The 15,992-nt window shown below is 38.6% G+C and overlaps 1 protein-coding gene across 1 annotated transcript in view; it reads right to left on the reverse strand.

The window, feature by feature from the left end:
* Positions 1 to 3,230: 3,230 nt before the first annotated feature.
* The window catches only part of GPBP1L1 (GC-rich promoter binding protein 1-like 1), a 38,873-nt gene continuing 26,111 nt past the window's right edge, over positions 3,231 to 15,992 (reverse strand). The window contains exons 7-11 of the mRNA XM_006839707.1: positions 11,851 to 11,991; positions 8,999 to 9,157; positions 8,071 to 8,195; positions 5,106 to 5,208; positions 3,231 to 4,135 (exon numbers count right to left, since the gene is read on the reverse strand). Coding sequence (XP_006839770.1) covers positions 3,983 to 4,135; positions 5,106 to 5,208; positions 8,071 to 8,195; positions 8,999 to 9,157; positions 11,851 to 11,991 — 681 coding nt within the window. The 3' untranslated portion in view covers positions 3,231 to 3,982. The remainder of the gene's footprint in view (positions 4,136 to 5,105; positions 5,209 to 8,070; positions 8,196 to 8,998; positions 9,158 to 11,850; positions 11,992 to 15,992) is intronic.

Below are 15,992 nucleotides of genomic sequence, written 5' to 3' on the forward strand. Positions count from 1 at the left end.
CCCCCCCCCCCCCCCCCCGTTCTGGAATTTCAATCACATATAATTATTCCTTTGGATATCCCACATACATGTTAGGTATTTTTGTTTCTGGTTATTTCTCTGCAAATGAATATTGAGATTTGTCTTCAAGCTCATTAATTCAGCCTCCCATTGATTCAGTTCTATTTCTTTGCCCTTTTAATGTACTATTTCTCAAGTCTTAGTATTAATATCTGGTTTTCTAATTACTGTCTTTGTATCATTTTCAATTGTGAGTTTTGTTCTTGTAGCATTTTCCTGAATTCTTCTGTAGTTTTGTGTTTTCCTTCATTCCATCTGTAGTTTTCTGGCCCATTTTCTCAATCCATTGAAAGTACCTCAGTATTTAAAATTCCTTACGAAGTAGTTCCAAAACAATTTCTGGTATATTTTCGGACTGTAATTTGGTCACTTGTTTAAGGTACTCTTATTTCTTTGTATAGGTTGAAATTGTTGTGTCTTAAGACATTGTGGTGTTCGTTTACTCATGCTAAATCGATGATTGTAAGTTGTTTTCAGTACTCACCATCTGCCTCCTGGTAGATGTGATACAGACTAGAATTATGACTTAAGTTTTCTGTTCAGTTTGTTTAGAACAGTTCAGGGTGGGTTCATGTACCTCCATACATTGGGGTGGTATGCCTGGCACCCAAGCCCAGGCAGAGTAGAGGTTACACAGGAGGGGGTGCTACAGGCCTGAGGGCATCCTGTTTCTCCCTCTAGGCTGCTGTATTAACAGCTGCCTGCTACAGGTCAGCCGACCCACAAGTTTTTCTTCTCTTTTGCTGCTCCTGTTCAGCTTCATCTTCCAGTTGTCACTCAGTCCACCTCTCTGCCCTATCCTCTGAAGCTGAGTCCTTCAAGGATTTCATGGGAAACCTTACCCCATCGACTCTACAGCTCTGATCCTGCCATTTCAGGCTTTTGCCCTCCAAACTAACAATTGAAGGTAGCAATAATTAGAATCCCTCAAAGATGTCAAAACGGTTTGATATACTATTTTGTTTTGTGTCAATTTGACTGGGCCAGGATTCTCAGTGGTTTGGCAGTTAAGAAGAGCTCTGCTATGAGCAGTGAATCAACTGAAAGGAAGGTTCCTTAGGAGTGTGGCCTACTTCCAATATATTGGACACTGGGGGAAAAACGGCTTGGTTTTCTCCTGGGGTTGATTCTGTATCTGGCTCGTCATCCAACTTTCTCATTCTTTGTACTTAAGCCAGTGACTTGCTCTATTGCTTGCTAATCCTGGGAGGGATCAGCAGCTAGACATCTGACCTGTTGACCTTGGAAGTTCTCAGGCCATCTTACATGCATGACGTAGCAACCTGGGTTCATCCATCCTGGAGCCACGTTGAGTTAGGAGTTTCCAGCCTGATATCTGACCAATGGACTTGGGACTTGCCCACTTTTGCAACTATGTAAGCCATTTTCTTGATGTAAATTTCTATATACATTTACTAGTTTCACTGGGTTTGAAAACCCAGCTTCAGAAACATGGGGTAAATTAAAAAAAAAAAGAGTAAACATTTCTTTGGGGAAAGGTAAGAGAGATGGAAACACTGTTTTTAGAAGTATATAGACTTAGAGGATATGTCAAGAAACAATAGCTTCACAATTTGATATTTTTATATAATAAAAGTTTCTATAATTGTGTAGCAATATTTTGACTTATACTGGTATGTCCACTGTCATTTGCACTTGAATTACTTACACTGTTAGCAGTAGTCACAGTATGGCAGGCAGGCTCTCTGCCTTTTTGTCTTTTGTTTTTGCTGTTCTTAAGTGCTGTTGAGGCAGTTTCAACTCATAGAGACCCTGTATAGCATTTCCAAGGAGTGGCTGGTGGGTTTGAACTGCCACTTTGCGGTTCAAATCAACCTTGTGATTCAGTGCTTATCCTATAGTGCCACAGAAAATAGCAACTGCCCTACTGATCTTTCTGCCTCTAGTCTCTCCCTATCTAGTCCAAAGTTCAGACTACAAATAATTTTTTCTAACATGCAATGAGATCTGTTTCCTTATGTGTATCTCTATGACAGCTTATGTGTATCTCCTGGTCCTCTACTAATCAGTTAGTATGACGCTGTAGAATAAGCACTGGACTGTTAGCCACAATGTTGACGCTCCTTGGAAACCCTATACAAGGTCTCTGAATCAGAACTGATTCGATGGCACAACTGCAACAAGAAGTTATTTACTAAGGATTAATTATTGTAGATGGAGTCCTGGTGTGGTGTTGTGGGTTAATGCACCAGACTGCAAAGCCGTTTGAACTGCAGTAGGGCGGTTCAAGTTCACCAGCTGCCCCTTGGAAACCCTATACAGGGTCGCTATTGGTTGGAATAAACTTGATGGGACTTAATAACAATAATTATTGTAGGCTGCCCTGATGTAGCACTGTAGAATAAACATTGGACTGCCAACCACAAAGTTTGTGGTTAAAATCCACTGAGTGCTTCTTGGAAACCCTTTAGGATCCTGTGAGTTAGAACCAATTGGACGGCATTTACCAATGACAAAAAATTACATTAAACAACACCTACTGACTATAATTTTGACTGATTCATCAGATTGTGACCTAAGATTTCATCTTCTCTATTATAACTTACTTTATCTTCTATTAGGCTGGTCACTTAATGCACAGAGCCATGCAGAGTGCCTGAGACATTCAGTAGGGACTTGGGAAGAATTCTGTAGAATAAGAGCCTGCTTCTTCCACTAGCCTTGCAACTAGCATTGCCTTAATCCCCTTCTCGTTTTTGTATAGCAGGAAATATCTGCCTTGAAATACGCATAGTGGTAAATACATTGTTGTTGTGTGCTATCCTGTGTAGTCACATATGTGACAGAGTAGAACCGACTGCACCAGAGGATTTTCTGTAATATTTATGGAAGCAGCAGCCAGCCATGATCTTCTTCCATGAAGCCTCTGGGTAGGTGAGAACTGCTAACCAGGCTTTTGGCTAGCAACAGACTGCTTACCCATTTATACCTCCTGGGATCCCTGGCAAATACATATGTAATAATAAGTGATTTGGGAAAGGAAAATTGGACTTCTAATTTTATTACTTAGGAGTTTCTCCATCAAAAAAGTACCTGCTAAAAGGAGAAATGATTGTGCCTGATTTAAGATTCTCCCAGATTCTAAAAATGTTTCCCCTAAAAGGAATGTATTTCATATAAAGAAAATATTCTTACAAAAGACAATCCAAACTGATGCAAAATATTTATTCCAAGTTAGTTATTTTATGCAGTTTTCCCCCTCATAACAGACTTGTGATAGCCACATCTTTTAAATCTGTAAATAATGTTATCAAAATAATCTTAATCTTTGAAATCTCACAAAAATTTATATTTTACAATCCACCCTGAATATCAAGGCTGCAAGAATAACACAACATTTCCTATATCCAAATATTTTACAGCTGTACCTCCCTCCCAACCCCCTGCAAAAAAAAGAAAGAAAGAAAACCACATTTGCTTGGTTAAGGGCTAAAGTTACCCGAGCAGCCAAAAATAAAATAAAATATCCAAATTATTAGCATTAATTTAATACAATTATAACTTCAATAGTCACTTTGTCATTGACAATGATTGCTTGAGCACAGGGGTGAGTGCCCCAGGGGCTGGTAGTAGAAGCGGTTGCTGCAGACCAGTGTCTTCTCCTCTCTGCACTGCCAGCTTCCACCTGTGCATTGCCCCATATATACTGTGTGTATATATATATATGTATATATATATATATTTTTTAATCTTTCCCATCACACAAACTTCTCTCTTATTATGCAAAAAACTGGGAAGAACAACAATAAAAGCTAAACAAGCCAATCGCTCTCTCTTTGGGATATGATTATTTCCCTTGTGCATGAAGTATTCAACAATAATGTAAGAAAAGGAAAAGAAGGGTTTCTTTTGTATATTCCCTAACACACAGGCAGAGTTTACTGGGTGAGCATTTATATGCCTACTTCCAGGCATCATCATCTGATGTTTCAGTGCTACTGGTTTCTGTGTCTGAGTCCTCAAACTCTGCTTTACCAGTGCTTCTCCAAGGAAAAAAGAGACTGGAACTGCGGTTCTGTAAGAAGCCATTCTTTCCAAAGCCATTTCTTCTTAGCTGTAGGAAGTAACATGGGAGACAAAGAAAAAAAGAAAAACCACTGATGACTATACTGGTCCATGGGACCCTAGAAAAGACCAGGTTTAGGAATATAGCAGGTATTTGCAAACTTGAATGTGCATATGAATCATATAAGGTTCTTTAAAAAATTCTCTTGATTGTATGTCTGGGATAGGGTTTGAGATCCCATATTTCTAGCAATCTATCAGGAGTCCTGGTATGACACTATAGGATAAGCACTGGACTGCAAGGTTGGTTTGAACTACAAGTTTATTGGTTCAAGCTCACCAGCCACTCCTCAGAAACCCTATATAGGGTTGCTATGACTTGACAGCACTTAACAACAACAAATCAGGAACACAGTTTACTCTAAGTAGAAAGGTCTTAAAATGTTAGTCACTCAGTATCTCATTCCTATAAACATCATAATTATAATTAATGGATAAAACTTTTATTAAAATAAAAGTTCCAAGAAGTTTGTAAAAAAAAAACCAACCATGTCTTATTTACTGTTAGAAAGAAACCAGAGATGAATATAATGTAGTATAAACCTACTTTCTTATGGACCAAAGGACTCTGGAGCTCAGAACAAAACTCTGGAGAACACAGCCTTATGATTCAGCAGTGAGAATTATAGAACATACTACTTTCTCAAATCTGATAACCACTGCCCTTGTTTTTGTATACCTAATGACGCTAATATGCTGGTAGTGTTAGATGTCTACATTTCTACCATTCTAAGAAACGTACTTGATTTTTTAAAAAAAAGAGCTTTTCTCTCTCACTAACCCAGGGAGTTCCCTAGGAGCATGGGCTTTCTTGATTCCTTTTGTCCCTGGTTAAATGGCTTTTGTTGTTATTGTTGTTAAGTGCTGTCGAGTCGGTTCCTACTTGTAGCAACCCTGCATAGGGTTTCTGAGGATCGTCTGGTGAACTTGAAAGGCTTGTAAGTAACTGAATGACATACCTGCTCTGTCTTCATGTGAAACTCTTTGAGCTCATCTTCTGTGAGGGGAAGGCAATTCTCATCATTTTCAGGATATTCCTGCCATCCCATTGCTTTTAATAACCTGGCAAAGACAGAAACAGGCCAATAAACTTGAATGGGCAGCCTACAACTTGCCATCTTGCAAGTGACAAAGGAAACGAGTCTTCTCTTTGACCACCATTTGGTCTGTCACTTTGTTGTACTGTGGTGGCTGTGTGTTGCTATGATGCTAGAAATTAGCTGAAGCTTCCAGACTAACACAGACTAGGTAGAAGGAATTAGCGATCTACTTTAAAAACAAAAACAAAAAACTGGCCAGTGAAAACCTATGAATAAGAGTGGAAAATTGATATAGTGCAGGAAGATGTGTGCTTCAGGTTAGAAGGCATTCAGAGTAATGAATGGGAAAAATTTGACTCATCAAAGTAGATTTGACCCTAATGATGTGGATGGAGTAAAGCTACTGGGTCCTTCATTTGCTAATATGGCACAACTCACAATGAGATGACATTTGCAAATATCCATTAATAATCAGAATGGGAAATGGACAAAATATAAATCTATGAAAACTGGAAATCATAAAAAATGAAAAGGGATACATGATAATAGATATCCTAAGCATTATTGAGCGGAAATGGACTGCTGGTAACCATTTAAAATCAGATAATCCTAAGGTATTCTAGGCTGGGAATGACACATTAAGGAGGAACAGAGTTGAATTACTCATTAAAAATAACATTTCAAGATGTATCCTGAAGTACAACAGTATTAGTGACCGGATGATATCCATAAATGCTTTTTTTTTCTTTTCTTAAGCTTTTTTTTTTTTTTTATGTCGAAGATGAAGAAATTGAAGATTTAATTTAAAAAAAAAAAGTTTTATTGTTAATTATGTGATAGTTTACATGGGAGAACATTAGCTTTACATTCATCCTATCGTATATCGTTTCATTGCCATGGTTACAATCCCCTCCATGCATCATCAAACAACCAAATGATATACACACTACAGCCTGCCTCCTGGTTGTCAGCACACAGCCCCTCTCCCTCTCTGGGTCTAGAGGCCCCAGCTGCTCCATCTCTCCAAGTCATCATCTCTGCCGTCACTGTTTCTCTGGGTAGAGTCCTGCACACTGCTCTTCTCCTTTCATGGTCCCATTCCTGGACTGCAAAGTCAAACACTTCCCTCCTTTTGCTACAAAACATCTACCTTTATATTTCCAACCCTCACAGTCAATCCTGATAGCAGTTATTCACTATTGTACCACAAGAATCCGATTCCCATCTCCTTTAGTATCCCTCTTGAAAGCTTGTAATACAGTCACTTCTTGCTTTTGTAGCAAGCAAGGGGGCTGCCTGCATTTTGGGTAGCCAATGTCCAAGTCGCCCATCCCTGTCTACCCTGTGTATCAATGGGGGTGGGAATGATCCTCGCTGTAAAAATTTGTTCACTCTTTTGAGCTACTGCATCCATAGGTATAGGTCAAGTTCATCAAATTGTATCAGATTACTCTGTTTTTCCTCTTCTAGTTGAGTTTGATCATCCAGCCATTGAAGCCAGGTCAAGTGGGTATTACCTGCAAGTGTGGGTGTTCTTGTGCATATAGATTTAATTAACTTTTGTAGTTTGAAATTGATCTAACATGCAAGAGGAAGATGCAGTGATAACTGTTGATTAGAATGTGAATGTTGGAAGCAAAGAAAGAACAGTAGGTAGCTAGAAAATACAGTCTTGGTAACAGAAATGATGCTTGAGGCTTGAGATTACATAATAGAATTGTATAAAACCAATGACTCTATCATTACACATACTTTTCTTGAAAACAGAAATGACAATACACGTGGAACCTTTTGGATGGAATACACAGGAATGAAACTTCTCTGGAAAGGGATGTAAGAAAAGCTCAATGTCATCAATCAGAGGCTGAACGAAGATCAGACCAATTGCTGATATGGAAGTTCAAGTTAATGCTGAAGAAAATTAAAAGAAGCCTATGAGTGTGGTGATGTGAGTTACTGCGCTGTACTGTAAAGTTGAACTGCAAAGTCAATGGTTCAAGCCCACCAGGTGCTACCTGGAAACCCTATACAATCAAGCAACGTATTGCATTAGGCAAGTTTGCTACATAAGAACTTTTCAAAGTATTTAAGAGCAAAGATATCAGTTTAAGGACAAAGATGTGCCTGACCCCAAGCCATGATATTTTCAATAGCCTCACATGTATGTGAAAGTTGGACAATTAATAAGGACCAGAGAAGAACTGAAGCATTTGAACTATGGTGTTGGAGAAGAATATTAAATGTACCATAGACTGACAAAAGAACAAATAAATCTGTCTTGTGAGAAGTACAGACAGAAGGCTTCTTAGATGCCAGGATGGCAAGAGTTCTCTCTTACTTCAGATATGTTATTGAAAGAGCCAGTCCTTGGAGAAGAACAGCATGCTTGGTAAAATGCCAGGTCAGTGAAAAAGATGAAGACCCCCAACGAGCTGGAATGATACAGTAGTAGCAGTAATGGGATCAAATGTAACAATTGTGAGGATGATGCAGGACTGAGTAGTGTTTTGTTCTGTTGTTCATAGGGTTTGCTATGAGATGGAGCTAGCTTGATGGTACCTAACAACACCTACAACATAGTAACTGCTCATCTGGGTCAGTCCAAGCTTCAGAAAACAGGTTCCTCTCTCCTCCCATAAAATTAGTCTGAAACAATATCACATTAAAGCCTTGGTGGGATGAGAGTGTGAAAATGATGACTGAATTAGAAAGGAAACGCTCACTGGGCAAAGGACAATGTGGGGCATGTGGAGTGAGCCTGTTATGGTGCTTGTTGGATTTCTCTATGTATACTAGACTGAATTTGAGATGTCGTTTTCAAGTATGAGCAAGGTCCTTACAGGCCATTATGCTACATATGTTGTTTGACTGGATCCTTACTCACCTGTGCTCAGCTTCCAGAGAATGTGAGAGGACCTCTCTTTCTTCTACTACGGGGAGAGTAAGGCCATTCTGATGACAGCTTTCCTCTCCATTTTCCTTTGGTTCAGGTATACTGTTGTTCTCCAGCTGCATCAGGGAAATGTAGAAAGCATTGAGTTTAACAATCTTTTGTGGCAAGATAAGCAACCCACAGGATGGAGGTGCGCTTTCTAGAAAACAGACTCAGTCCCTAGATTTTCTCCATTTAAAAATGGATTTGCTCATCTTGCTGAGATTCCCTAGGACAAATATCTTTTCTTAACTTTCCATGATGTCAAACTTCCCCGTGCATATAGAACTTCGATCGCTTGACTGAGAAACCAATATACTTAGCTAAAAATGTTTACTTTCCTCAACTTCCTTGCAGCTAGGAGTGGCTATCAGACAACTGGCTAATGAAGCATATGTGGAAACTGCGGAGTTTGATTTCTAAGAAACATTTTTAAAACATGGCAGAAAGCGTTTCCCTACATAGAACATGGATATACCTATAAGTGCAAAGCCATCCTACACCAATTGATGAAAAGTGACAGATTTCCTAATGCTAACACTGAGTTGTCACTGGATTGCCTACCTCCAATCTTCTGTTCCAGGACACAAATTTCTAACTTGTTAACTAGTTCTATTTGTCAACTTTTTCTTTTATTACTGTTAAATGCAACTGTAACAAATAAAAGCTTCAGTAATTTACCTACTTCTCACAGCACTGACCAGTTTGTTTGATAGCAGTGCTACCCTTGAAAAGAACATGTCAACTGCACATTGGAAAAACTTGCCATACCCATGTCTCTTAGGATAAAAACCCCTCTGTATACTTAAACATAGGGAAATACGGGGAGAGCCCTTTTTTCCTCCCTCTATGCCATCCTAGGAAGCCCCTCTGCTCTTACATCCTCCAGTTTGTCACAGTCTTTGTTCTCTGAAAAGTCTCCATTCCGGTCATCCTTCAGAGTCTTCAGGAACTCACTCTTCCTGTCAGAAGTTCGGCGGGTCAACTTGGTCAGACGAGAGGAACTGATCTCAATTGGAGGGGTGGTGCTAGAGGGACTCTAGTCAAAAACCAAAAACATTTTACTCTTAACAGCAAAGACAAGGAATTGGGATTCTCTGGATTATTTCTATATAGACTGATTTCTAAAATCTGATAAACAATCAGTCCTTTTCATCATTTAAACATACTTCAGCTTTGCATGGTTTTTACAGTTAAAAGTAACTAATAAAAAATAAACCAAATTTCCAAAGCAAGCAGCTTGATTAAAATTCACATAACAGTCCACTTTTTTTCTAAGTCTTTGTTTCAATAATAATCTGCTGTTCTCCAAGTATGTGTTTTCAAATGCAAATGACCCAACTCAAAAGGTTCTAGGTGGGGCTCAGTATTCTACCTAAAGCCCCTCCCAACTACTCTATAAAAGCTTAATAAGAAATCTATTTCCTTGGGCAATCAGTTAATAGGCTGAAGGTGTGCTTACAAGCTTTCTGCCATCATAATTCCCAATATTCATTTTTATTACATATAAATGTCTATTTTACAACAATAGGCAGGGAAAACCAATATCTATAAGATAGTGAAATATGTAAACATTTCCCCCCTCCTTTACCTGTTTAGCCTATGTCTCAATCTATGTGTCTACTCACAAAACACTGTTGTTCCAAGGTTGTATATACATCACTATTTACCTCTATTCCATTTTGCCCATGCATACTTCCCTATCTTCATTGTTCATCTGCCACCATCCCTCTTCTTGTTTACTGCCCTCTCCCTCCTAGTGTATTGCCCTTCCTGTCACCTGAGGTAACATCTGTCTACCCTCTATCAGTGAATCAGTCTTACCTCCTTCCCAACCCTGATACCCATCAAAGAATGTTTCTTTTAGTATGGAAATCTTTTCTTAAGCTTTGACAGTAATGGTCTCATGCAATATTTGTCCTTCTGTGACTAATTTCACTCAGCATAATGTCCTCAAGGGACATCCATATTATGATGTGCTTTGCAAATTCATCATGATTCTTTAAGGTTACATAGAATTCCACTGTGTGGATGTACCAAAATTTGTGTAACCATTCTTCCATTGATGGGCACACTTAGGATGTCTATGTTTTTGCTATTGTGAATAGTGCTGCGATGAATACTGGTGTGCATGTATCTCCTTGTGCCCTGGCTCCTATTTCTTGTGGATATACACCAAGTAAAGGGATTGTGGGCTCTTGGAATGGTGTAGGATTAGCACTGGACTACAAACCATAAGGTCAGCAGTTCAAGCCCACCAGCTGCTTCCTGGAAACGTTATGCAGGGTTGTTATAAGTCAGAATTGACTGGACAGCACTTAACAACAACAGAGGGACTGCTGGGTCATAAGGTATTTATTATTTCCAACATTCTGAGTAAGAGCCATACTTTTTGTTTTTCAGAGTGGTTGAATCATTTTACAGTCCCTAAAAAGTCAGACAATCAGGGAAAACCCCTTTCTAAGACTGAAACTTAAAGGGAACCTGTGAGCAGTGTAGTATGAAGTAGAAGTGGGGGAACTGAAGCAACGAAGACACGGAGTAAGTCTGACAATGTTCCACTGGTACCCACTGACCTTGAGATGAGAGACAAGAGGAAAGGCCTGCTGGTCTGAAGATTTGTGACCTCCTGAGCTCATGAACCTAGCTCCTGAAGGCTAGGGCTGAAAGTGAAGCAGCCAGCTGGTCTGAAGTGCAGGGAGGTATGCATGAACTCCCAAACTTGCAGCTAGCACCCATTTGACCTAGCTTGGATGGCTAGTTGGCCAGAACTCGACCAGAGGAAGATAAAGATATCTGATACCGTGAACAAGTGCAAATTGCTATATAATTTGATGAACTAGACTTTTGCTTATGAATCCAGTGACTCAAAATTCCAAACATGAGAAGGACTGTTCTTACTAAGGAACAACCTTGTTTCCAAAGTGTACTGTCTTGATAATGACAAGAAATTTAGATATTGGCTATCAAAGAGGAGGTGGTAATAGTGGCATGAAGTGGCTGTGCTTAGTTTCAAGATGGTGTGAGAGGGTAAGGTAGGCTTCCCACTCAATACTTTCCCTATTTTTCAGATTGATCTGGTGAAAGGGGATGAGGGATTATGGTGATAAAATTTTATGATTCAGTTGTGAGTAACTGTTAGCAGGATTGTGACTGCCACAACTGTAACTTTATATGTGTAACTAAAAGAGGGGAGTAGTTCATCAGGAACAGATGATCCCAGGACAGTCAAGAAGGAAGAGCATGAGTAGAGTGTGAAATCCTGACTTAGAAAAGTAGCGACAGCAGAGATGGTGGCATGGAGCAGTTGCGGGCTGGCAGAATGTGCCCTATGTATGTGACTATATGTACATATTGGTATGTGTACATCAAATATTTTTTAATGTTCATCTGTGCAATAAAAGCTGTAAATGGGGATCAACAGGAAGGAAGCAGGATAACTTACTGCAGGGCAGGGACTGTAATCATTGAACCTAACTGATAAAGCATCTCCTTTTTCTATAGAAACTAGGTGAATACCAGAGTAACACAGATTGATTCTGGCATATCACAGAGCTATTTCACCCTTTCCCCCAGCTATTATTCACCTCTTGATGAAACAGGAAACTATTAATAAAGAAATAATTTTCAGTTACAAAGGTTAGAGCTGTATATGTTACAATGCATTTATCTTAGAACAAGTAAGGGAAATGGCAAGTATAGCAAGAGCAGATCTGCTTTACCTTCACTCACCTCTTTTGGAGAGTTTAGAACTGTGCCACCAGCCAGTACCACTTGTTTGTTAACAGAAATTGGACTGGTAAAAGCAGATTCCCGACTAGTGGAAAGGGACCCTGATTTGTGTTCCATTCTGTTAGCTTTCCATGCACTGGGCTACATGAGAGAGAGAAAAAAAAAATCATTCCAATCATGTATGTAAATATAAATTTAGCTAAAAAATTCATAAATCATAGAGTGAGATGCTAAGAAGTGGGAACACAAGTTCCCAGAGCTTACCTATCTCCATATAACTAGGAAGCATACAGCCTATTTCTGAGGTTAGGAATTTGAAGGAAAAACACAGATGGGAACCATAGGATAAAGAAGGGTATTTTTCAAAATGAGCTGTAGCTCAACAACCCTAGACGTGCTGGGGTAAGCAAAGTTCAACAGGTTTCTTTATTTATGCTACATCTCAAAACACTTTATTGGCATGTGAATTTGAGAGGTAGAGATGATCTATTTGCTGTTATTAAGTGCTGTTGAGTTGGTTCTGATTCATAATGACCCTGAGGAGCAGCTGATGAGCTTGAACCACTGACCTTGAAATTCAAACCAACCTTGAAGTCCAGTGCATTAGTCCATAGAGCTACACTAGGACTACTCCAGATATGATTTATAACATTTGTTAAACTTACATGACCCATATGTTTTCTTTTATGGTGGGCTTGTTAACCTCTGATATAACCCTAATAGCCTACAAAGCTAAAAGAAAAATGCTGTTTTCCAGGATCTTAGTTGGAAAGAGGCTAGGAGACTAGTTCCAGGCTACAATGGAAAATATTGGTTTGTTTCAGAGACCCTGCTTTTGCTCAGCACCAAGGGGGCCTGGGGGTCTATTCTGTCACTCGACCCTGGCCCCAATTATGATAGTATACTTTACCTGGAATACGATAATTAAAACATTGTTTTGTTTCTGATTCAAGTGTACTGAGAAGACCAAGAATGACAAGTCAATAGAATAGGACTGAAGCAACTAAAAAGCTTCTAATTTGTTTTTCCAGGATGCAAGAATTAGAACCAAGAGACATCCAGGAAAAAAAAAAGAAACTGACTGAAAAGAATGCATTTTGTGGGTGCCTTTTTAGTTTATGGACAACAAAGAGGATACTATAAGCTTTGGGAAAGTAACTACCATTTACCAGATGCTTGTTGAAGCATTTTAAACTTTAACAATGCCATCAAGTATAATAATTAAAATTTCCTATTTTTACAGAGAATAAAGATGAGTATAAAAGAAAGTAATATAATTACACCAAAGTTACTCAACCAATAATAGACATTTCTTTTTCAGTATCCTACATTGTCTCCAAACAGAACATGTAAGCAAGTAAGAGAGACGATGACCAAACAAAAACAAAAATTAATTTCCTTCTTGTTATGTGCTCTTGAGTTGGTTTTCAAGGAGTGGCTGGTGGGTTTGAACCTATAATCTTGCAGTTAGCAGTACAGTGCGTATCCAACTGCACCACACCAGGGATCTTATACTAATGAAAATCCCAAGATTTGTCATATTAACTATTAAAGATTGTTTGTGATTTCCTGAGAATTGTCAGTTGTCAACTGGAGTCTTGTCTTTAACACTGCCACCTCAGAAAACAGAAAATTTTGGATTTTTGTCAAAGTACTATACAAAATTTCTTTAAGAGAACAGTACACCCAATAGTGTACCAATAACACTGCCCAGTTAAATTCCAATTTAATCTTGATTTTTGGTAACTCTTAAACACTACCATTATTGCAAACATGCCCCTTTTTATTAGGTAAGATTATTTTTTTTTAATTAAGTAAATTAAATTCAAATCAGGGGTGGTGGTTATGTGTTGTGGAGTTGGTTCTGACTCAGCGAGTCTGTATAGGGTTTCTGAAGCTGTAAATCTTTGCAGGAGCAGAAAGCCTCATCTTTCTCCATCGGAACAGGTGGTAGTTTCGAACTGCTGAACTTGAGGTCAGCAGTCCTACTCATAACCACTACTTTACCAGAGTGCCTTAAGATGCAAATAAGCCACAGTTTAATTTTTAAAAGATGCCCTCTCCTTTCTGCCCAACTACAAACCAATCCCAACTCTCTCCATTTCAAATGATCTTCTCTTCTATTACTGAGCTGAGAAGGATGAAATAAGTGGACCCAGGCGCTCCCCAATTTTCTCCTCTGCACCTCAAATTCCCTTGAAAGCTTCGCTCTCTTTTAGTCCCATTGCACCTCTGTTCATTTGTGTGTGTGTGTGAACAATCAAAATGAAAAGTAAGAGCTGCAAACATTCATTAGTAACTGGAATGTGGAATATAAAAAATATAAATCTAGGAAAACCAGAAGTTGTCAAAATGAAATGGAACCCTTGAAGATCAATATACTAGGCACTGTTGTTGTTAAGTACCGTGGAGTCGGTTCCGACTCATAGTGACCCTGCACAGGGTTTCTGAAGCTATAAATCTTTACGGGAGCAGAAAGCCTTATCTTTCTCCTGCGGAACTGCTGGTAGTTTCGAACTGCTGACCCTGCAGTTCACTATGCTACCAGAGCTCCTTGTGAAAAATGGATAGGTACTAGCCATTTTGAGTTGACATCATGGAGTCTATTATGCCTGGAATAACAAACTGATAAGGTACAGTGGTAAGGTACACATTTAATGTCAAAAACAATTTCAAGATCAATCATGAAGTAGATTGCTGTCAGTGATAGGGTTAATAGTCATATGCCTATAAAGAAGACCAGTTAATATTATTATTATTCAAATGTATATGCCAATACCTGTCCATTTCAGGTCACTAAAAACTAGGGTATCCATCTTTATGCATTTCATTTCATTTCTGACAATTTCCAATTTTCCTAGATTCATATTTCATACATTCCATGTTCGGACCATTAATGGATGTTTACATTCTCTTCATTTTGAGTTGTGCCCCATCATTAAATGTTGGTCCCTTAAAGGCATTAATCCGTTCGCATCACCATGGTCAACTCTACTTTGAGGAAAACAGCTCTTCCCCAGTAGTATTTTGAGTGCCTTCCAACCTGAGGGGCTCATCTTCCGACACTATGTCTAATAATCTTCTGGTACTGACAATGTTCTACTACTATTCACAAGTTTTTCAGTAAGTAGATATTTGGAAGCAGCATGTGTTTCCTCTATCCTAATCTGTCTTCTGGTAGCCCAAGCTGAAACCTGTCCACTGTGGGTGACCCTGCTGGTATTTCAAATACATGTGGAATAGCTTCCAAAATCACAGCAATACACAAGCCACCACAGTACAACAAACTGCTAGATGAATGGTGGTGTTTTACTATAACTACTTTTATACTGAGATTGACTTTTGTTGTCATATATGGTAATCTCACATTGTCTACTGTTTTTGGTTCTCAATCCAAAGAATACCCTTTTGCATTTTTTGTAAAGTTGGTCTAGTCATTACAAATTCTGTTAATTTCTGTTTACCAGGTAATGTCCTAATTTTGCAATCATATTTGAGGGACACCTTTGCTGGGCATATGATTCTTGGGTGGCGATCTTTTTGCTTTCAGAGTTTTGTATACATCATTCAATTGCCTTCTTGCCTAGGTGATTTCTGCTGAGAAATCCAAGGTCAGTCAATGTTTCTCTGCTGTACGTAACTTTTCCTTTTTCCTGAGCGGCTCTCAGGATTGTTTCCTTGTCTTTGGTTTTGGGAAGTTTGATTATGATATGCTTTGGTGAATTTCTTTTGGGATCTAACCTGTTTGGGGTCCAGTCAGGTTGTTTTATGCTTATCTTCTCATTTTTCATGACATTATAGAACTTTTTTTTCTAACAAATATTTGTAAATTTTCTCTAAACATTTGTTTCTTCCCATTCTGGAATTCCAATCACCTTAATTTATTCTTCTTTATTATGTCCTATATAACTCTTTGGCTTTAAATCTTTTTTTTTAATTGTTCTTCGAGCATACTAGAATTAAGAGATTAACTTCAACCTGACTGATTTGGGCTTCCATTGCTTTGAATCCCTCTTTTGCCTTTTCAATGTATTGTCCATTTCTGAGATCTTAGAAATCATCTTAATTTCTAATTGCAGCTTTGCACTGTTTCAAAATTTGCATTTATTTTGTTTATTTGATATTGTGGTGTTTTCCTGAAT

Source organism: Chrysochloris asiatica, unplaced genomic scaffold, assembly GCF_000296735.1.
Source record: "Chrysochloris asiatica unplaced genomic scaffold, ChrAsi1.0 scaffold00026, whole genome shotgun sequence".
Lineage (NCBI taxonomy): Eukaryota > Metazoa > Chordata > Mammalia > Afrosoricida > Chrysochloridae > Chrysochloris > Chrysochloris asiatica.